Source organism: Sminthopsis crassicaudata, chromosome 1, assembly GCF_048593235.1.
Source record: "Sminthopsis crassicaudata isolate SCR6 chromosome 1, ASM4859323v1, whole genome shotgun sequence".
Lineage (NCBI taxonomy): Eukaryota > Metazoa > Chordata > Mammalia > Dasyuromorphia > Dasyuridae > Sminthopsis > Sminthopsis crassicaudata.
The window spans coordinates 3,133,923-3,157,545 of record NC_133617.1 but is presented as its reverse complement, the minus strand read 5'-3'; the positions used below and the strand labels follow the sequence as shown (position 1 = coordinate 3,157,545).

The 23,623-nt window shown below is 38.5% G+C and overlaps 2 protein-coding genes across 2 annotated transcripts in view; both read left to right on the top strand.

Moving 5' to 3' along the window:
- LOC141556251 (vomeronasal type-2 receptor 26-like) overlaps positions 1-23,623 on the top strand; it is a 210,689-nt gene that overhangs the window by 45,234 nt on the left and 141,832 nt on the right. The gene's annotated exons all lie outside the window — the stretch shown is intronic.
- LOC141564559 (transcription elongation factor A protein 1-like) lies at positions 17,228-19,587 on the top strand. Its single transcript, XM_074307604.1, has 3 exons — positions 17,228-17,321; positions 18,749-18,911; positions 19,077-19,587. The coding sequence occupies exons 1-3, from the start codon at positions 17,228-17,230 to the stop codon at positions 19,585-19,587; spliced, it is 768 nt and encodes a 255-aa protein (XP_074163705.1).

Genomic DNA, 23,623 nt, shown 5'->3' with positions numbered 1-23,623 from the left:
TCATGCAATTTTGCTAAAATTGTGAATTATTACTAGTAGTTTTTAGTTGATTCTCTAAGTATATCTTCATATCATCTGCAAAGAGTGATAATTTGGTTTCCTCCTCACCTATTCAAATTCCTTTATACTCTTTTTCTTCTCTTATTGCAAAAGCTACCATTTCTAATACAATACCGAATAACTTTATTGCCAGTACAAATCCCACCTCTGTGTCTTTTTATTTCAAGTCAATCTTATGAAAAAAAATTTATTGTCAGATTTTGTTTGGCAATTCAATCTGCTATATCTATTTTATAGGTGACTTCATTCAATTCACATCTACACTTATGATTATTAATGGTGTATTCCATTCCATCCCATTCTCTTCTATTATCTTTTCCCATTTTTTAATCTTACTCCTTCCTTCAAAATCTGTTCCCCTTCTGATCACTGCCTCCCTTAATTTACCTTCTTTCTCAGTATTTCCCCCTTTCTCTTCTACCCTTCTTCTATGTTTCTGTTAGGCAATATAATGCTTGTTCTTGGCTTTAGATAGATACTACATATTAGTTTAAGAAAAGCTTCATTTTTCTTGAGCTTTCTAATAGTTTTAATAGAAATTGGTGTTGTGTCTTGCAAGGAGTTTTTTGTATCTATTTAGATAAATTAAAAATTTTGTTGATTTGGTTATTGATATGCTCACTTATATTTGTATGGCTTTAAAAATATTGAAATAGCCTTGAATTTTTGTATAAAATGCACCTTGTCATTATGTATGATTTTGTGATACGTTTTGGTGACTTCCTTGCCAATATTTTCCTTAAAAATTTTGCATTACTATTTGTTGTGTCCAGACTAGCTCTCTGGAGGACCTTGGTACCAGCCCGAGGCCTTGTTCATAAAAAAGAAGTGATGACGCGAGACTCACGTGGATAATCAAACATGGTGTCCGTTTATTCCAAATTCTTTCTTCCTTGTATACCCTAACACCCTCATATAACCAAAGCCACACTGCATGTGCTAAATATATACTGCTCATATGGAATCATATAATCAATATTTTATGTAGATGACTCTTCACCTTCTGGTATCCTTCTGCTTCAATCACAACACAGTTGGTCACTGCCCCCTGTCTTCCCAGGAAGGCCAAAAGTCCTTAGCGGAGATGGGGAGCCAAACCAGATGTTGTCAGCAGGAGCCCTCTGGCCTGAAGGGTCTTATACCTCACTCAGATTTCAGAGTTTCCACTCAGGAAATAAAAGATACATCAAACCTTAACAATCACGAGTAGCAGAATTTAATTTTTTTTTAAAAAAGGATAGTAATCGTTGATTTCAGATAAAATCAAAGCTAAAATAGTCTTAATTAAAAGAGAATAATAGGGAAAACACGTTATAGGTCTGCTTTATTAATCAATATTAAAAAACTAGAAAGATAAGATTGGGATATTATTGTGGTAAGGCGATGATGAATTGATAGATTTAGAAAGACATGGAAAGACTTGGTCTTTTGAAAGATGATGTTTCCCATCTTCAGAAAAACAGAGGTGTCCATCAATTGGAGAATGGTTGGGTAAACTATGGTATATGAATGTTATGGAATATTATTGTTCTATAAGAAATGACCAACAGGAGAAATATAGAGAGGCTTGGAGAGACTTACATCAACTGATGCTGAGTGAAACGAGCAGAACCAGAAGATCATTATACACTTCAACAATGATACTGTACGAGGATGTATGCTGATGGAAGTGGATTTCTTCAACATAGAGAAGAGCTAATCCAATTCCAATTGATTAATGATGGAAAGAACCAGCTACATCCAGAAAAGGAACAATGGGAAATGAAAGTAAACTGTTATTTTTACCTTCTGAATCCAATTCTTCCTGTGCAACAAAAAATTCAGTTCTACACACATATATTGTATCTAAATTATACTGTAATATATTTAACATATATAAGACTGCTTGCCATCTGGGGGAGGGGTTTGGGGGAGGAAGGGAAAAAATCTGAATAGAAGTAAGTGCAAGGGATAATGTTGTAAAAAATTACCCATGCATATGTACTGTCAAAAAATGTTATAATTATAAAATAAAATAAAAATAAATTTAAAAAAAAAAAAAAACAGAGGACAAACAAGCATAGTATAATCTTACAGAGATGCATATGAATGTATGATTCTAGATATCTATATGTATGTGTATATAGACATAGATATCTGTGCTTAATTGTAGTTTTCTTGACGGAGTGAGAGGAGGAGGGAAAAAGAACAAAGTAAAAAGTACACAGCAGAAAACAAATGGAAAGCTACAAGGAAGCAAAGATGGACAAGTCTGAGCCCAGTGTATAGAATTTATTATATAGACTCTCTTGAAATGGAAATGGATGTCTCACATTTTGAAACCTCTTATGTTCCACTATGTACATAGCAACCTTTTCTTTTTCTTCTTAAAGTTTTTTAAAAATTAAAAAGATTGTTAGCTCCTTGAGGGCAGGGCTATCTTTATTTTTCACAGTTGTATCCCTAATACTTAGAACAGTACCTGGTACATTGTAGGTGTTTAATAAATGTTTATTGATTGACTGACCCTCATCATTTATACTTTTTTATATGACTCTTAATGACATCAGATTTCTGAGATCTTATTTGTTTTATCTCATTCTATTAACATATGAATCATACTTCTCCAAATATTTCCTTCCTATTAAATAAATTTGTGTGTGCATCTTTCTTTTGATGTCTGTTTCTTATCCAGAAATTTTTCTGATCATAATACTCACATAGTCTGATAAATCTTAAATTGACTTTTTTATATTTTCCATATCACTTGTTTTTTATATTTCTTACATTTTATTTTTTTTTCTTTTTTGACTTTGTTTGGATATTTCTTGTTATCTTATCAAATTGCTATTCTTGGACCCATTCTAGCTATCAGGACATTGAGTGAGGTTTTCCACTGTCAGTTATAAGTTATCTGTTTTCCTTGCCACTTTTACCATTCTAGTCTTTTAATCCTGTATCTTATATCATTTCCTTTATTTCATGTTACTAAAGTCCCTGCAATAGTTTTTTTTTTCTCTAAAGCTTGGAGAAAAGGCTTTATTTCTCTTGGACTTGCTGTGATGTCACTATCCTCTTAAGGAGTTTGGCTCCTGAACTTCTCCCAAAACAAAATATTTCCATGATGGCATTAAGAGCTAATCCAATTCCAATTGATCAATGATGGACAGAATCAGCTACATCCAGAAAAGGAACACTGGGAAATGAGTGTAAACTGTTATTTTTACCTTTTGAATCCAATTCTTCCTCTGCAACAAGAAATTCGGTTCTACACATATATATAGTATCTAGAATATATTGTAATATATTTAACATGTATAAGACTGCCTGCCATCTGGGGGAGGGGGTTGGGGGAGGAAGGGAAAAAAATCTGAACAGATGTAAGTGGAAGGGATAATGTTGTAAAAAAAAATTACCCATGCATATGTATTGTCAAAAAAAAGTTATAATTGTAAAATGAAATAAAAATAAAATTAAAAAAAAAGAGATTTCTTTGGTTTGCCCAGTAGAAACTTTCTACATTAGATAGAGCTCTTCAGATCAATAGTGTGGGCAAGACTTTCTTGACTCTCAGCAGAAAGGTCCAGATGTGAATCTTCCTTCAAGGGCTTCTGGGACTGCTTTGATGTCAGTGCACAGACGACCTTCTTGTCACAGGGCTCTGGCAACTCTCCATTCCATAGATTCTGCTCGGGTTCCCCTCACCTTGTTGCTGAGCTCAGGGTATACTTCCAAACTGACCTTGACAAAACATGTTCTTGCTTTTGGGGTAGTGAACTCTGTAGGATACAGAGTGTATATGAAGCACACTCAAAGCAGTTCTCAGGGGAAGTTTTATATTTCCAAATAAGTATATCAATAAAATACAGGAAGAGTGCATCGCTGAACAATGCATGCAATTAAAAAGCTCGAAAAAGAACAAATTAAAAACCACGAGTTAAATGCCAAATTAGAAATTCTGAAACTCAAGGAGAGATTGATGAAATTGAAACTAAGTATTGAACTAATAACCAATGCTGAGAGTTTTATGAAAAAAATTTAACAAAATAGATAAACCTTTTATTTTCAATTTCCTGAGATAAAGGAAATAAGAAAACCAAAGCACTAGCATCAAAAATATAAAGGGTGAATTTACCACCAATGAAAAAGAAATTAAAGCACTAATTAGGAGCTATTTTGCCCAACTGTATGGCAGAAAGTCTTACAAACTAGAATAAATGGATGAATATTTGCAAAAATATAAATCCCCCAGGTTAGCAGAAAGGAAATAAAGCATGTAAATGGCCTCGTTTTAGAATAAGAAATTGAACAAATCATTAATGAAAAAGTCTCCGGAGCCAGATGGATTTACAAGTTAATTCTACCAAACATTTAAAGCACAATTAATTCCAATACTATGTAAATTGGAAAAATAGATAAAGAAAATGGACTTCCAAATTACTTCTGTGATGCAAATATGCCTCTGATACCTAAATCAGGAAGGGCCAAAAGAGAGAAAGAAAATTACAGACCACTCTCCTTAATGAATAATGATGCAAAAAATTTAAAGGAAACATTAGCAAAGTGATCACAGCAATTTATCAGAAGAATAATACACTATGACCAACTGGGCTTATACCAGGAATGTAGGGATGGTTCAATATCAGGAATATTAATACCATAATTGACCATATCCATAACAACACCAACAGAAATCATATTATAATCTCAATAGATAGAAAGTAAGCTTTTGACAAAATACAGCATCATTCCTATTAAAGCACTACAGAATATAGGGATAAAGGAAGATTTCCTTAAAATAATAAGCAGTATCCTTCTAAAATCTACAGCAACAAATATTTGAAATGGAGAGAAGTGTGGCTATTTCCCAATAAGATCACAAGTGAAACCTCTCAGACTTGTGGAGGAGGAAGGAGTTTGTGTCCAAGGGAGAACTAGAGACCATTATTGATCACAAAATAGAAAATTTTGATTATGCCAAATTAAAAAGTTTCTGCACAAACAAAACTAATGCAAACAAGATTAGAAGGGAAGTACCAAATTGGGAAAACATTTTTAAAGATAAAGGTTCTGATAAAGGCCTCATCTCCAAAATATACAGAGAATTGACTTTAATTTATAAGAAGTCAAGCCATTCTCCAATTGATAAATGGTCAAAGGATATAAACAGACAATTTTCAGATGATGAAATTAAAACTATTTCCGCTCATATGAAAGAGTGTTCCAAATCACTATTGATCAGAGAAATGCAAATTAAGAGAACTCTGAGATATCATTACACATCTGTCAGATTGGCTAAGATGACAGGAACCCATAACGATGAATGTTGGAGAGGATGTGGGAAAACTGGGACAGTGATGCATTGTTGGTGGAGTTGTGAAACAATCCAACCATTCTGGAGAGCAATCAGGAATTATGCCCCAAAAGTTATCAAAATGTGCATACCCTTTGACCCAGCAGTGCTACTACTGGGCTTATACCCCAAGGACATACTGAAGAAGGGAAAGGGACCTGTACGTGCCAAAATGTTTGTGGCAGCCCTTTCTGTAATGGCTAGAAACTGGAAAATGAATGGATGTCCATGAATTGGAGAATAGTTGGGTAAATTATGGTATATGAATGCTATACAATATTATTGTTATGTAAGAAATGACCTACAAGAGGAATACAGAGAGGCTTGGAGAGATTTACATCAACTGATGCTAAGTGAAACGAGCAGAACTAGGGGATCATTATACACTTCAACAATGATACTGTATGAGGATGTATTCTGATGGAAGTGGATATCTTCAACATAGAGAAGAGCTAACTCAATTCCAATTGACCAATGATGGACAGAATCAGCTACACCCAGAAAAGGGACACTGGGAAATGAGTGTAAACTGAGAGCATTGGTTTTTTATTTGTTTGTTTTGTTTTGTTTTGTTTCTCTTCCCAGATTATTTTTACCTTGCGAATACAATCCTTCCTTTGCAACAACAACAGCAAAATTCGGTTCTGCACATATATATTGTACCTAAGATATACTATAAGATATTTAATATGTATGGGAAAGTCTGCCATCTAGGGGAGGGGGTGGAGGGAAGGAGGGGAAAAACTCGGAACAGAAGGGAGTACAAGGGATAATGTTGTTAAAAAAAAAAAAAAAAACTACCTATACATATGTACTGTCAAAGAAAATGTTATAATTATAAAAATTAATTTAAAAAAAAAGGAAAAAAAGAAAGAAGAAGAAGAAGAAAGAGAGAAAGGACTTTTGGCTCTAGGTAAGTTCCAGCTTTGACAGGAGCCAAATCAAATTTGTGGCCTGAATATCTTTTCTGAAGTTTGCTCAAAACTGTCTACTCCTTGCATTTTTTTTTCCTGAGGAGTTTTCCCAATGCATCTTGTTTTATTACAGCTTTTTATTTACAAGATACATGCATAGGCAATTTTTCAGCATTGACAATTGCAAAACCTTTTGTTCCAACTTTTCCCCTGCTTCTCCACACCCCTTCCCCCAAATGGCAAATTGACTAATACATGTTAAATATGTTAGAGTATAAGTTAAATATATATAGTATTTATAGTATAGTATATATATAGTATATATATATATATATACACACATATCCAAACAGTTATTTTGCTGTACAAAAAGAATCGGACTTTGAAATAGTGTACAATTAGCCTCTGAAGGAAATAAAAAATACAGCGGACAAAAATAGAGAGATTGGGAATTCTATATAGTAGTTCATCTCCCAGAGTTCTTTCTCTGGGTATAGCTGGTTCAGTTCATTACTGCTTTATTGGAACTGATTTGGTTCATCTCATAGGTGAAGAGGGCCCCATCCATCAGAATTGATCATCATATAGTATTGTTGTTGAAGTATATAATGGTCTTTTTGTCCTGATGATTTCACTCAGCATCAATTCATGTAACTCTCTCCAGGCCTTGCTGAAATTATCCTGCTGGTCATGTCTTACAGAAGAATATTCCAGAATATTCATATACCACAATTTATTAAGCCATTCTCCACTTGATGGGCAGCCACTCAGTTTCCAATTTCTGGCCAATACAAAGAGGGATACCACAAACATTTTGCCACATACAGGTCCCTTTCCCTTTTTAAAAATCTCTTTGGCATATAAGCCCAGTAGTAATACTGCTGGATCAAAGGGTCTGCACAATTTGACAACTTTTTGAACATAGTTGCAAATCCAATGCATCTGTTTTGAGGAGTGGAAAATAAATTATAGTTCTGAGACTCCACCTAATCAACCACTCAGGGATAGAATATTCTTGGCATCAGAAACACCTCAATTTTGATCTTTCCTCAGACCATTAGTACTTTACACAATCTTGGAAAGTTGTTTAATTACTTAGCCTCTTTCAACTCTTTTATTATCTGTAAAATGGGTATAAATGCTTCTATTTGAAGAGATCATTATCCAATGATCTAATTTAGACCAATTCCAATGATACAATGAGCGATAAGGAGAATCATCCACACCCAGAGAGAAGAATGTGGAAAGTGAGTGTGGCTCACAACATTGTATTTTCACTTTTTGTTATTGTTTGCTTACATTTTATTTTCCTTTTCCTTTCCTTTTCTGATGTGATATGATTTTTCTTGTACAGAAAGATAATTGTATAAATATGTATGCATATATTGGATTTAACATACAAAATAATTATGCAAAAAATAGTTGTAAAATACAACTGAAATCAGACTTTTCAAGGGACATTAGTCAGGCTTAAAATACCACCTAATCAATATTGGTTATTAGCATAGACATAGCTGTGTCTGGGAGAAGACTGAGGTTTCTGAGTCATTGCTAGGTATTTGTCTTGAAATGATCATGACCCTTCTGAGCCATTGCTTTTGTGTTTTACTTTGAAATGATCAAGACTCTTATCATAAGGAACAGGACCAGACCCAGTCATATTCATCCTGGTGGTTGCCACAACTGTTTAGATTTTAAAGGAAATCTCTAGCTTGAACTGAATCCTTAGATTTCACTAGAACTTCAGCCATCTCCTGCTAAAGAATCTTCCTGACCTCAGGGATGCCCTTTTGTTGCTGTCTGCCTCTGGGACCTTGCTTCCTTTTAAAAAAATATTTTTAATGTTTATACATGTACATTGATTTTTAATGAACATTTCTTTGTGAATCATGTTGGAAAAGAAAACTCAAAGCAAAAGGGACAAAGCAGAGAAGGAAAATAAAAGAGAAGAGAAAAAATTAGTGAATGCTGCATATTGATTTATTTTTACTTTCCATAGTTCTCTCTCTGAAGGCAGATGGCCTTTCTTTGCAGAGATGACTGGAACTGTGTGACATCACGGACCTTTTGAAGTTCAGTCAAAAGTTCAGTTCACTCAAAGACTTGACTCTTCCCTAGTTGATGATCATACAATCTTGCTGTTTCGGTGTATAATATATACTTTGTTCTACTTATTTCATTCAACATCAATTTGTGTAAATATTTCCAGGCCTTTCTAAAATCAGCTTGTTCATCAATTTTAATAGAATAATAACATTCCATTACTTTCCTATACCATACCTTATTCAGCCATTTTCTAACTGATAGGAATCTACTAGCTTTCCAGTTATTTGCCATGGCTAAGAGAACTGCTACAAACATTTTTGCCCATGTGTTTCCTTTCCCTGCTTTTATGACTTCTTTCCAATAGAGGCCTAGCAATGGCACTGTTGAAAGGTATACAGGTTTATTGCTCTTTGGGCATGGTTCCAAATTGCCTCCAGAATGGCTGGATTAGAACCTTGTTTCTTGATTCCACGGAGGCACTGCATGGACCTTGGGGAGACTGAGAATAATTTGACTGTATCCATCAAGCAGCTGGTAATTAGTCTAAAAATCAGAAAAGGCAAAGCTTGAGCTTTGGCTGCATTTTCCAGATTTGCTGCCATGCAGCTATCAGACCTGCATGTATCTATGTAAACATTTGATATGAAAGGTCTCTTCACTCCCTAAAAGAAAGCAGTCCTTCATTCCCTGAGACCTTGGGACTCTGCAAATGCTTAGATGACTCCTGAGATAAACTAATCAAGACTAATTGTTTCTGGGTAGTAAATAATTGAATTGCTCTCAAGAAGTATATCAGAGTTGAAGTTCCCTGGATGAGGTGCTAAAGAGAAAGCAGAATGCAAAGGGGAAAGAAAGCCCAGAGGGTGTGGAGGGAATGGGATTCACACTTTCAAAATGTAATTAGGATAGGGCAAGAGATCCCTGGAGGAAAAGTATATAAAAGGCCAGCACTGGCTCATTTTCAGTGATTCCAGCTCAAAGGGATTCCCGCTGCCACTGTGTTCCTGGCTGAGGAACCTCTTGGGAGCACATCAAAGGGAAGACATCAGACCAATTTTTTCCTTCTGGGGAAATACCTGTTTCTTTGCTTTCTACAAAAATGGAGAGATACCTGAAGAAATGAAGACATAATCTATTTAGGGAACTCAGAATCTTCTACTAGACTAGAAATGCCTACTGGGTTAGACTCAGTGCTTGAGATTCTCAATGCTCACTGAGAATTCTTTGATATAGAGAAAGTCAACTTTCCCATCCTACCTAATCTTCAGTTTGCTGCTCTATCAAAATATGGCATTTCCTCATTCCCACAGTCTTTTGGTGTCAAATATGAAAAGAGAAATAGCTCTAGGTCAAGAGATAAGCAGGGTGATGACAGGAGACCCGGGTCATTCAAGGGAGCAGCTTCTGGATTTCTCTCCTCTGCTAATTAGATGTGGAGGACTTGGACTAGCTGCCATAGGTATTCACAGAGGATTCCTGGGAAAGCTCCTCAACCAGGCCCCAAAGGATTTTAGTGTGATAGGCACCTTCTTTGACCATAGGGGGCAGCCAGTCAGCCATTAGTATAAAGCAATTAGCCTGAATAAAAGCCTTTGTAGTGCCCTTCACATGTATTAGCCTGTGGGATAAATCAAGGGGATTTATATGAAGAAGCATCCAAGAAAACTGGGAAGACAGAATCAGACTCCTAGGAGGAGACCTAGGAGAAAAATGTCACCAGGGAGGGTTTGTGCAAAATTGAGAGGGGATAAAACTGTGTGTAGGCTAAGAGCCAACACAGGGGAAGCAGATGAAAAATAGAGACATGTTCCAGGGAAGGAAGGAAGGAAGGATTGGGATCTGGGCTGGATGTAGAGAGGTTTGTCCTGCCATGAAGAAAGGTTACAAGAAAGAAAGAAAAGTTGAGAGACAGACAGAGACAGAGACAGAGACAGACAGAGAGAGAAATAGCAAGATATCAACTGGATTTGAGAGGAAGAAAATAGGCAGAGACCATAATCCAATGTCTTTGGGGTCAACCAATTAAGAATAAGGTTCTGTTCTTGAGCTGAGTAAAGAGAAAAGACATGCTAAAAAAAAGCTGAAGGGCAGGGCTAGAAATGTTAAGGATAGCTGCTATGGGCACTGAGATTATGATTCCAGTTACAGAGTTGAAAAAGGACTGGCCAATACTCACAAAATTTAGAGGAAGTCAATATTAATACTCTATTTTCGTATTTCACCAGGACATTTTCCCCTGTATTTTATTCATAGCTGAGTACACATAATGCTAACCTCTAGTGAAAATTCATTTCCTCCTTCATTCTTTTCAGTCATAACCTCTAGAAAAAGGCACTTTCTTTACCTGGCAGAGATATTTCGCTATTTCAAAAGACAAAATGTAGAAAGCAGTGACAAACTTGTAGAAGAGGGAGAAAAGAAAGAACTGCAGAAAGAGAAGGAATCAAGAAACCTATCTGAAAACAATCAAGTCTTCTCCTCAGGCTCCATGGTGGACATCGATGCTGCCATGGCAGTTACACGTGATCTGGAGAATAGTGGAAGTGAACAGAGCTCTGAGGAAGAATTCTTCTTGGCACCAGAGTTTGTCCCGAGACATTTGGCATATTTGGAAGATGCCCTGATGTGTCCTGACCTCCCAACTGCCTCCCAGATTTATACCAGTGATGACAACAACAATGATGACAGAGGAGGTGACAATTCTAATGAAAGCAATGAGACCCATGACAGCAGCAGTTATTACAGTGCCAATCAAAGCTATGATGATGAAGGCAATGATATCTACAACAATGACCATGGTGAGCATGGAGAGGGGACTTGAGGAGGACTCAAAATGTTGGGAATCTATTCGTATAATGAGTGGGAGAGTGAACCTTATAGGAAGCATCAACAGGATTAAATTGGAAATTATTCCAAAGTATTGATATTGACATTTTCCTCATTTTCATATATGGTTTTCCCTATATAATTTTGTTCACTAGTTGAGACCATTTAAATGTGTCCTCTACTGACATAATCCATGCTCCATGTTCCATTTTTCTCTTTCACAGTCCTCCTCCAGAAACAAGAAATGGACAGCGGTGACTTCCATCTTCACATCCTGCAGAGTAAGTTAGAAGACTACTACGCAAAGGTGCTTGAAGGAAGTGGAAAACTTGTAGAAGGGAAAGAGGAGCAGGAAGAAGAACACAAAGAGTACAAAGCAAGAAGGCAATGGAAAGATGAGGAACACCCACTTTCAGGCACCACTTTGGTTGATGGTGTCCCCATATCTGCTTCAAGAGACCTAGAAATAGGTGTTACAAATGAACAGAGCTCTAATGAAATAATCGTTGATGTTCAAGATAATCTTTCCTTGATTTCCAGTCCTGATCTTGTTGAAAAGGTGGAGGCAGATCCCTGCCCTAGATGCTGTTCCTGTTTTTGCTTTCCCTGTTTTCCTTTGTAGAGCTGAGGAACACCTGGTGACAGTTTCCAATGCCAGCAGGAAAGCCCAGGCAGCCAACGTGCCCTCAGATTCTAGGGCCTCCTAGTGACTTGCACTGATGCTGTCAAGGGGTTGATAATGTCAATTTGGACATTGATTTCTGGGGTTTTCATCAAATTTTCTTCCTCTTTTTCTTCTTTTCTTTTTTCTCAAGTGGCTAGCTGGGCAAAAGGAAAGTTTTGACATTAGGGAAGCCAGCTTCTCCCTTTTTGAGGTAATTTTTAAGAGGACTAAAACTTCAAGTTCAGACCCACCTCAAAACAATAATAGTGAATGGGACAAAATGATACTGAAAAACACATTCTCAATTAAAAGATATATATGTATATATACCTTATATATATATAAAGATATAAGACCTCTCATGCCAATTTGCAGATATAGGAGGGGTGTGTGTGTGTGTGTGTGTGTGTGTGTGTGTGTGTGTGTGTATGGTATGTTACTAATTTTTGCTGATTTTCCCTTTCACCCTTTTTTGTAAAACTCATTTTTAATCTGAAATGTCCGTCTGGGAGAGGATGAGGGAGGAATGCTGGTTTGGTGATGGAGAAAAGCATTTCAATAAAATCTATTTTTTCAAATATTATCATTCTCTGAGGTTACTGCTTCAGCGTTTTCTGTATATATTTCTGACAGTATGCTAAATAGGTAGAGTCAATCCATGTTAATTTGGAAGGAATTCCAAATTATTGATATTATATTAACATTTCCTTCATTTGTGCATATGGCTTTTACTTACATGATTGTGATCCCATGTTGAGACCAGTTGACCATTCTCACATGGAGAATGAGAGTAGGACTAAGAGTCAAGGAAAGACTATCCTGAAACAGAGTTTACAAGGTTTATTTAACCCAATTTAGATATGTCAGTGTTACACTCTGGAGGTTTGCTGCCACTTACTTCCCTGAGATTAAGAAAGCATTCTTCAGGGTGTGAGACATTTGCTAGTTCTGTGTCCCTGGGGCATTCCCATGACTGTTTTCTGCCTTTCTCTGGTATAGTTTTGAAGTCTACCTCAAAGGTTTTGTTTGTTTGTTTGTTTTTCCATCAAATAAGTTAATACCTTTGAATGCTTAGCACAATGGAAGGCACTGGTAACTATTACTTTTTGCTTAATTAATGCTTCCTTCTTTCCTTTATTCTTTATTGCTAGATTTCCTCCCACATTCCCTCCTACCTTTCTTGTCAGAGTAAAATCAGGAATTACTTATTCAAAGGAAAAATCATTATTCGATTCCCCCCCCAATCTAGCCTATCTTGATAAAGAACCCTGTTATTTTCATGCATAGTTTAAAATTTCAGCTCCTGACAATCCTAGAAAACTTGTGAGGACTCCAAATTTGACTGGAATTTCCAAGTGTAATTTCCAGTTTTGGGGGAAGTACGTTTTTATTAATCCATGCGAAAAATATTGTTTGTCTATGTGGATTATTTAAAAACTCATTATTTCAACCAATCGAATGACGGTTTCATTGCTCGTGCATTGGAAATCCTTATTACATACAATTCCAAGGGTTTCAAAGGGAACAGCATCTATTTAAGTTCTCCTTCTTTTGGACAATTTAAAATTTCTTCCTAAGTCTCTTAGGGTTCTGTGTTTTGTCCTTAGCCTATAAATTAATGGTATCTAGGGCTCTTTCAATTTCCAAATGAAAATATTCATCAAAAGAAATCAAGATGCAAGAGGAGGGAGTAGGACTCCAATCAGCACATCTTGCCCCTCTCATTAACTTCAGAAAAGTAAAGGAGAATAAGGAGGAGCTATGTCTTGTAGGCCAGCACGGTAGGCCAGGGGAGGTCCCCATTTTGTGGAGATCCAGCCGGCCAATCACAGCTACGGTGATCATAGCGAGGCTGTCTCCATTGTCTGCGGTGGTGAGTATGGGGGGGAGCATCGAGAGAACTGGAGGAGGCCTCCAAAGCTGGGGAAGTATCGGGGAGGGAGGGAAGGGTTCAATGGGTGGGCTCTTTTTCAACTTTGGGGAAGTCATTGCCCAGGATCCCCAGGGACGTGGCCTTCATTTGGTTTGAAAAGACAATGGTCCAGAGGAGAATTAGAGATAATTATTGATCACAAAATAGAAGATTTTGATTACATCAAACTAAAAAGTTTCTGTACAAACAATACTAATGCAAACAAGATTAGAAGGGAAGTAACAAATTGGGAAAATATTTTTAAAAGGAAAGATTCTGACAAAGGTCTCATTTCCAAAATATATAGAGAACTGACCCTGATTGATAGGAAACCAAACCATTCTCCAATTGATAAATGGTCAAGGGATATGAACAAACAATTCTCAGATGATGAAATTGAAACTATTTCCACTCATATGAAAGAGTGTTCCAAATCACTATTGATCAGAGAAATGCAAATTAAGACAACTCTGAGATACCACTACACACCTGTCAGATTGGCTAAGATGACAGGAACAAATAATGATGAATGTTGGAGGGGATGTGGGGAAACTGGGACACTGATACATTGCTGGTGGAGTTGTGAAAGAATCCAGCCATTCTGGAGAGTAATTTGGAACTATGCCCAAAAAGTTATCAAACTGTGCATACCTTTTGACCTAGCATTGCTGTTATTGGGATTATATCCCAAAGAAATACTAAAGAGTGGAAAGGGACCTGTATGTGCCAAAATGTTTGTGGCAGCTCTTTTTGTTGTAGCTAGAAACTGGAAGTTGAATGGATGTCCATCAATTGGAGAATAGTTGGGTAAATTGTGGTATATGAAGGGTATGGAATATTATTGCTCTGTAAGAAATGACCAGTAGGAGGAATACAGAGAGGCCTGGAGAGACTTAAATCAACTGTTGCTGAGTGAAATGAGCAGAACCAGAAGATCACTGTACACTTCAACAACAATACTGTATGAGGATGTATTCTGATGGAAGTGGAAATCTTCAACATAAAGAAGATCCAACTCACTTCCAGTTGATCAATGATGGACAGAAATAACTATACCCAGAGAAGGAACACTGGGAAGCGAATGTAAATTGTTAGCACTACTCTCTATCTACCCAGGTTACTTATACCTTCGGAAGCTAATAATTAATGTGCAACAAGAAAAAGGTATTTGCACACATATATTGTATCTAGGTTATATTGTAACACATGTAAAATGTATGGGATTACCTGCCATCGGGGGGAGGGAGTGGAGGGAGGGAGGGGATAATTTGGAAAAATGAATAAAAAATAAATAAATAAATAATTGCTCATGCATATGTACTGTCAAAAATGTATTATTGTAAAATTAATAAAATAAAATAAAATAAAAAAAGAAAAAAAAAAGAAAAAAAACTGAGGCCCAGTGAGATGAACGACTCCAAATCCAAACTCCTTGGGAATAAGATTTATTTGTTTCATTCATTTTCTTTGTATCCCGATTCCTAGCATACAGTAGGTGCTCAATAAATGCTCTTTAGCGTTTATTGCCAAAATGAGTCAGCATTTGAACTCAGGTCCTCCCACTCCAAGGTTCTTGTATTTTCCCACTGGTGGAAAACCAGCTTCTGGAGAGACCTCAAGGTCAAGCTCTGGGTGGACACAAGAGGCCACAGACAAGCTGCCAGTGACTCTGGTCTGGAAGGACTGCGGGGGGACCACTAGGAACTCCAGACTAGGAGCAGCTTCTAACCCAGGCCACAAGATAAAAGTAAGAGTGCCCCCTGAGCAGAAAGATGGGGGAGTGAACCTCAGCAGGTTGGAAGGGTCCTGCAGTGACTTTAGACAACCAGCAGAGGGCAGCCCTCTCCTGGCAAAGCCCAGTGTAGACAGCCAGCATGGGCCAAACCCAGAGGCAGCCGGGGTCACTCTCCTGCCCTGACATAGGGTGAGCCCAGTGACGGCAGGAAAAGCAGGAGTGACATCGGGCGTCCCGTCCGAGCATGAGGTATTCACAGTCACTGATGTAAACAGAATAAAAATAACGTTACCAGCTCACGGAGCCACACGACTGAAGACTTTCAAGCCCTTTCGCCGAGGGCTCCATTGCTCTTAGAGGGCACAGAACAAACATTGTTGTGCCCACTTTACAGAAGAGGAAACTGAGGTTCACAACTAGGAAGCATGAGCACTCACATCCTATTCTAATTATTTATTAAGCGCCTACTGTGTGCTGGAGGTATGGAAGGAGGCAGTATCCCTGCCTTCAAGGAGCTCCACTGCTACAGCAGGATTTCTTAATCAGAATCCCTGTTCAGGACAGATTGCAGAAGCTCTAGGAGCTACGTCTTTATCTTCACTAAATTCTAACTGAAAGTTATTCCCTTTCATTTTTTTTTACATGCATGTGTGTATGTGTATGTGCATTCATTGTTTTGGTTGAAAGATTATGCTTTTATTATATTATTATTATATTATACTATATTATATTATGAATATAATATAAATTATATTGCATAAAGAAAAAAAAATGACGATGGTCGCCCCGGGGGTTTGTTCCCCTCTTGAGATCCGCAGCCTGTAAGTCTGCTCACCTGCTTCATCCCCCCTTTTTCTCTTTCCCAGGCCAAGGGCAAGAACGGAGAATGCCCCTGGTGGCTGCCGCCTTCACAGGAGGCGCAGGATGCGGAGACACAGCGGCCCCCTAGGTGCGGAGCCGAGGGAGCTGGGAGGGCAGCGGGAGTGGGAGACCCGAAGGCCGAGATCCGCGAGCGTTCTTCCCCGGCTCCGAACTCGAAGACGGGGTGGCCGCGGCAGGATCCGGTCAAGTACAAAGCAGGGCCGCTGAAGGGCTTTCGTAGGGAGGGGCCCTTGCGCCTCCTTCCTCCCCGCGGTTCGTCCCAGCACAATGGCGAGATTTGGAATCGGCCTTTCGACGTCCCGAGCTCGCAGCCGAGCGCCAGAGGTGCCACGGGAGGCCTTGCCTCGGGGCTGTACCGGAGGAGCTGGAGCTGTGGCCCAGCTGCTCTTCCGATCCGGACCTTGGCCGGAGCTGGGGAAGGCCCGGCTCCACTTCCCGAGGCCTGGGGCATTGCCCAGCCTGCCAATGAACGCACGGATTCTAGAGGCTGACAGACCTCCAAGGGCAGGGGGCAAGATGCTGAGGAAAACCGTCGTGCCCGCACAAGGCAGAAGGGAAGGCGGCCCTGCCCGGGAACTTGGCACAAGGGCAAAGGCCTTGGCGATGGGCTTTTGCGAGTTGCCTTGAGAGCGGAGCCCCATTTTCGGACGTTTCCCTTCCCCTTTCAGGCTTTGCTTTGCTTGCCATAAAAAGCCATTGTTTATCTGAGATGCCTCCGGGAGGGGAGGGGAGGGGGCACGGGTGGGGGAATGCTGGCAGAAATTGTGCTACACTTCAATAAAATGTCCTTGCAAAAACTCTCCTGGCTTTGTTCGTGTTACTCTTTCGCGTATTCTTGGTTTCATTCGGGCTAGGGATGAGCTTTGCCATCTGTGTCACTTCCACATACTACAATGGGACAGCAGGTGGCACTGGCAACCAAGGGAAGACTATCCTGAGGGGGGGGGGAGGTAGGATTTTTGAGTAGCTCCTGTCCCACGTGCCAGGCCCCAACTCCACGGAGATTTCAGAGCTTCGCAAAAAAGACAATGCATTCAGGGAGGACCCAGCCTTGACTGACCTCTTAACTGCCGTGCACCTCACCTTCCTCATCTGGCCAGTGCCCGGAAAGTAGCCCCTGCCTCAGAAGCTTGCTTTGAAGAGCAATTGGAACAATGGCAATCAGTAAGCCTCAAACTCTGGCAGCCGAGAAGGTGGTGCTTAGTGTTCCCAGATTTCCTCTGTTCTTTCCTCCCTCCCTCTCAGGGTCTCTCTCTGCCTCTCTTGGTGGCCCTCTTTGTCTCTCTTTCTGTCTCTGTTTAAGCGGAGGACTGTGTGTCTAGTTTCCCAAAATAGGAGCCTATTCAAGGCCACAGGAAAAGTGGCTGGGAAGGATATAGGACACAAGATGATTGGAATGGGCCAGAACTCTGGAGAAGTGTACTTGAAACAAAGATTCTTCCAAAAGGAGTTAACATTCAGAAGAAGATGGGTATCTAGTTGAGCATGGTGGTAAATAGTTCTCTGGTTCAGTATGATTGAATGAATCTTATGACATATAATGGTTTCCTGGTGATATGATAGGCTTATACTCAGTATGATGAATGGATTAAATTGTAATAGAGTATTTAAGAGGTCTCAGTCAGAGAGGTCACAGAACAACTGCCTCTCAGTCTCCTTGTATCATCCTCTCACAAGAGACGTATTCCAGCAGCCACTGTCAGGTGACTCCAGTGTATTCCAACAAATGATGACTTGTGATTTATTTATTTTCCATGATTAGCAAGGTATGCATAAATGACTGACAGATTCACGAGCAACTGTCCTTTCTTGATACCATGTTAGCCCATAAATTCAAAAGAATAATAAAAGGAAAGAAATGTTTTGGGGCTACTTCCAAATCAGGATTCATCTATGTTGACTTTCCTTTTGCCCTTTAACTGATCCCAATCAAATCCCATAATACCCACAAAACCCTTCCATTGTTTATCAAAATGGAGGGAAACTCCTGATGCCCTCTACCCTTTACCTCACAGTCTAGTGGGCCTTTCCAGAGAGAAGACATCACCAGTATGGTTGATTCTAGAGAAAGACATGCAGGCTGGGGGCAGCAATCTCAGTCCCTTTCCAGGAAAGGAAGCAAGAAGACAGTACCTTCAAGTATACTTCTCCAAAGTCCAGCCCGCTCCATCCGCTGTCTTTGCCTGGGAGGAGCAGTCCCCCGCGCCTGAGAGGAGCAGTCCCCAAGCCCGGTCTTTATTTGTGGCTGAGAGGGCCCTGGGCCTTGGTTCTCCGTGGGTGTCTCTTCTTGACATCCTGGGACTGCTGCACCTCTCCCACGCTTTCTCTTCTGACATCACCCTCTTGCTCCCGCTTGTCCCGTGTCCCATCCCCTCAGGGTGTGGGCGAGAGTGGGGTTGGAAAAGCACCCAAGCCATGGAGGTGGAGATCCTTCCCACAGCCAAGAAGATAGATAAGATGGTGCAGAACGAGAACGCGGCCGGGGCACTGGATTTACTAAAGGAACTTCAAGACGTTCCCATGACTCTGGAATTATTGAGGTCCACAAAAATTGGAATATCGGTAAATACTGTAGGAAGCAGAGCGCAGATGAAGAAGTCACATCATTAGCCAAGTCTCTCGTCTCATGCTGGAAGAAGTCGGTCTCTGGGCCCTCCAAGACTGAAGAAACCAAAAAAGGGACCTGCTCACTCTTCCCAATGCAGGCCTGAGGCAAAACGAGAAAGGAGCTGCAGGAGCAAAGCAAAGGAAGAGACAAAGGCTTCTGATTCCTTCATTAAAGCTTTCCCCCGGGCACCAAGCACTTCAGGTTTGGTTCCCATCAAGTGCCGAGAGTTGCTTGCTGCAGCCCTCAGAACTGGAGGTGACTACTTCGCTATTGGCGCCGATGTAGAAGAACTGGGCGCTCAGATTGAGGAAGCTGCATATCAGGAGTTACGGAACAGGGACATGAAGTATCAAAACAGGCTACGGAGGAGAACAGCAAATCTCAAGGATGCAAAGAATCCAAACTTAAGGAAAAACGTACTGTGTGGGAACATACCTCCAGATTCCTTTGCTAGAATGACTGCAGTCGAAATGGCTAGTGAGGAACTTAAAGAGATGCGCAGAAACCTGACCAAAGAAGCTATTAGAATACATCAAATGGCCCGGACGGGTGGGAACCAAACGGACCTATTTCGATGTGGCAAATGTAACAAGAAGAACGGTACCTAGACCCAGTTTCACACCCTAAGTCCTTATGAACCTATGACAACATATGTTTTCTGTAACGAATGTGGAAATAGATGGAAGTTGGTTTAGAAGAAGAAATTCGCCAGATTCCTGGACACTTACAAAGGAAGATTTTGAATTAGCTTTAAAAACTAAGTCAAGAATCTAGTTTCCCTGCAACTGAGATTTTGTAAAGCATAAAAAAGTCCTCGGGGTTAGTTATAGTTTTTGTTTTTGTATTCTCTTGAAAACATTCTTAGAGAGTCAGTGTTAGGTCAGATAGTGTATGGTGTATGTTTAAAACTTTTTTTCCCCATTTTGATAACGAAGTCAACATTAAAGTTTTATCAATTTCAACTGTTGGTAACTTGTTTCTTTTTCTTCCAAATGGGAAATGAACTTTAACTTTTTTTTTTTAATCTGAAACATTCACAAAAACGATTTTGCTTCTCTGTTCATGTGAAAGTGGAATTTGCATTTGTTTCTGTACTGACATGTTCCTACTTTATTAAAGCAGAAGAAAGATTAGTGTAATTTTGGGATTGCCAAATGTAGTGTGGTAAAGAAATCATATTTGGACAGCTGATCTAGTTTGTAGATACCATTTTCAATGAGTCTCTCCCTTTGATCATAAGGACTGTTAATAAGCTTTAGTGATTAGATATCCTTTTGCATCTGTGACTAGCTGTGACCAATTGCAATTCTTGTACTTCTTAACTCTAAATTACTGCTCTTAATAGATCTTCCATTGGGGAAATTGATTTTAAATAAATTGTTTGTTAAAAGTGATCAATTGTCCTTTTTTATTTTTTTGATATCAGATTTTAAATTCAAATTTTAAATTTAAATTAAAAAAATTAAAATTTAAACTTCAAAAAATCCTTAATCTTGTTTTCTGTGTGATTTTGGGCAAGTCAATTAATTTCTCTCAGCTACAATTTCTTGAACAGTGAAAGGAAGAATAATAACGGCACTTACCTCCCAACATACTTCTAAAGGTCAAATGCTGTATTTTAAAGCTCTTAGAACACGTATAGCACATAGTCAGCACAAAATAAAAGTATGGTTTCTTCCCTTTATCTTGTTTGATTTTGGACATGTTTCCTTTAAAAAAGGGGGTACAAGTTGTCACAGACTCTTATCTGTGGGAATCTGTAGAGCTCCAGTAGTGTCCCTATCTGGACAGAAAGAGCAGGCATGGCTCCTCCAATAATAGCTATTACCTTGTCCTGCCTCTCACAGCTAAAATTTGGAGTGGAGGTCAGGCCCTGACCTGACAGCCACTGCAGGGAGCTCTCCAATGTCCTGCAATCCTTATAGTAGGTGTTGTAGATGTGAAACAACTGGGTAATGTTAGGGAAAACTACATCCGAGGAAGAGGCATAGAAAATACACCATAACTGAGGGAATTTAGTGAGGGGGAGAATCATTGTGTGAATCTTACTCTCATCAGGAGAGGCTCAAAGAGTAAATAATTAACATATTTGTTTTTCAGAGAATTTTCTCTCACCTCATTAAAAGGGGGGAGAGGAAAAGGGAAAAGGAAAAGGAGAATAAGTGAAGGGACTTGGAGGGAGGGGGGAGGGATACTAAAAAAAAGGGAGGGTTGTGCGTCACAAGGGGGGTCTATAAATTAAATATCGGGGAGGGGGATCAGGGGGGTCAAGGGAAAAAGCATAATCTGGGGATAATATGATGACAGGAAATACAGAATTAGTAATTTTAACTGTAAATGTGAATGGGATGAATGCTTCCATCAAACGGAGACGGATAGCAGATTGGATCAAAAATCAGAACCCTACCATATGTTGTCTGCAGGAAACACACTTAAAGCAGGGAGATACATAAAGAGTAAAGGTAAAAGGTTGGAACAGAGCCTATTATGCTTCAGGTAAAGCCAAAAAAGCAGGGGTAGCTATCCTTATCTCAGATCAAGCAAAAGCAGAAGTTGATCTAGTTTAAAAAGATAAGGAAGGAAACTATATCCTGCTGAAAGGTAGCATAAATAATGAAGCCATATCAATACTAAACATATATGCACTAAGTGGTATAGTATCTAACTTTCTAAAGGAAAAGTTAAGAGAATTGCAAGAAGAAATAGACAGTATAACTATAATAGTGGGAGATCTAAACCTTGCACTCTCAGATTTAGACAAATCAAACCACAAAACAAATAAGAAAGAAATGTAAAAAGTAAATAGAACATTAGAAAAACTAGGTATGATAGACCTGCGGAGAAAACTGAATGGCAATAGAAAGGAATATACTTTCTTCTCAGAAGTTCATGGATCCTATACAAAAACTGACCATATATTAGGACATAAAGATCTCAAAATTAAATGTAGGAAGGCAGAAATAATAAATGCCTTCTTCTCAGATCACAATGCAATAAAAGCTACATTCAGTAAAAAGTTAGGGGTAAATAGACTAAAAAGTAATTGGAAAATGAACAATCTCATCTTAAAGAATGATTGGGTGAAACAGCAAATTATAGAAACAATTAATAATTTCACCCAAGATAATGACAATGATGAGACATCATACCAAAATCTGTGGGATGCATCTAAAGCAGTAATAAGGGGAAATTTTATATCTTTAGAGGCTTATTTGAAGAAAATAGAGAAAGAGAAGATTAACAAATTGGGCTTACAACTTCAAAGGCTAGAAAAAGACCAAATTATAAACCCCCAACCAAAAATTAAACTTGAAATACAAAAATTAAAAGGAGAAATCAATAATATTGAAAGTAAAAAAAACTATTGAATTAATAAATAAAACCAAGAGTTGGTTTTATGATAAAGCCAATAAAATAGATAAACCTTTGGTAAATTTGATCAGAAAAAAGAAAGAGGAAAATCAAATTGATAGTCTTACAAATGAAAAGGGGGATCTTTCCACCAATGAAGAGGAAATTAGAGAAATAATGAGTTACTTTGCCCAACTTTATGCCAATAAATTTGATAACTTAAGTGAAATGGATGACTTCCTCCAAAAATATAGGCTCCCTAGATTAGCAGAGGAGGAAATAAATTGCTTAAATAGTCCCATTTCAGAAAAAGAAATAGAACAAGCTATTAATCAACTGCCCAGGAAAAAATCCCCAGGACCAGATGGATTCACATGTGAATTCTACCAAACATTTAAAGAACAATTAGCCCCAATGTTATATAAATTATTTGAAAAAATAGGGGATGAAGGAGTCCTACCAAACTCCTTTTATGACACAGACATGGTACTGATACCTAAACCAGGTAGATTGAAAACTGAGAAAGAAAATTATAGACCAATTTCCTTAATGAATATTGATGCTAAAATCTTAAATAAGATATTAGCAAAAAGACTTCAGAAAATCATCTCCAGGATAATACACTATGATCAAGTAGGATTTATTCCAGGAATGCAGGGCTGGTTTAATATTAGGAAAACTATTAATATAATTGACCATATTAATAATCAAATTAATAAGAACCATATGATCATCTCAATAGATGCAGAAAAAGCATTTGACAAAATCCAACATCCATTCCTACTAAAAACTCTTGAGAGTATAGGAATAAATGGACTATTCCTTAGAATAATCAGGAGCATATATTTAAGACCGTCAGTAAGCATAATATGCAATAGAAATAAACTGCAACCTTTCCCAGTAAGATCAGGAGTGAAACAAGGTTGCCCACTATCACCATTACTATTCAATATAGTACTAGAAACGCTAGCCTCGGCAATAAGAGCCGAGAAAGAGATTCAAGGGATTAGAGTAGGAAATGAGGAAATCAAACTATCACTCTTTGCAGATGACATGATGGTATACTTAGAGAACCCCAAAGACTCTGCTAAAAAGCTATTAGAAATAATTCAAAATTTCAGCAAAGTGGCAGGATACAAAATAAATCCACATAAATCCTCAGCATTTTTATATATCACTAACAAAATGCAAAAGCAAGAGATACAAAGAGAAATTCCATTCCAAACAAATGTTGAGAGTATAAAGTATTTGGGAATCCATCTACCAAAGAAAAGTCAGGAATTATATGAGAAA

What these genes read in the sequence shown, in the direction of transcription:
- LOC141564559 (XM_074307604.1), top strand. Translation starts at nt 17,228, where the DNA reads ATGAGCTTTGCCATCTGTGTCACTTCCACATACTACAATGGGACAGCA. An exon ending in TATCCTGAGGGGGGGGGGAG is followed by an intron (nt 17,322 to 18,748) that starts GTAGGATTTTTG and finishes CCATCCCCTCAG; the next exon opens with GGTGTGGGCGAGAGTGGGGT. An exon ending in ATGACTCTGGAATTATTGAG is followed by an intron (nt 18,912 to 19,076) that starts GTCCACAAAAAT and finishes TTCCCAATGCAG; the next exon opens with GCCTGAGGCAAAACGAGAAA.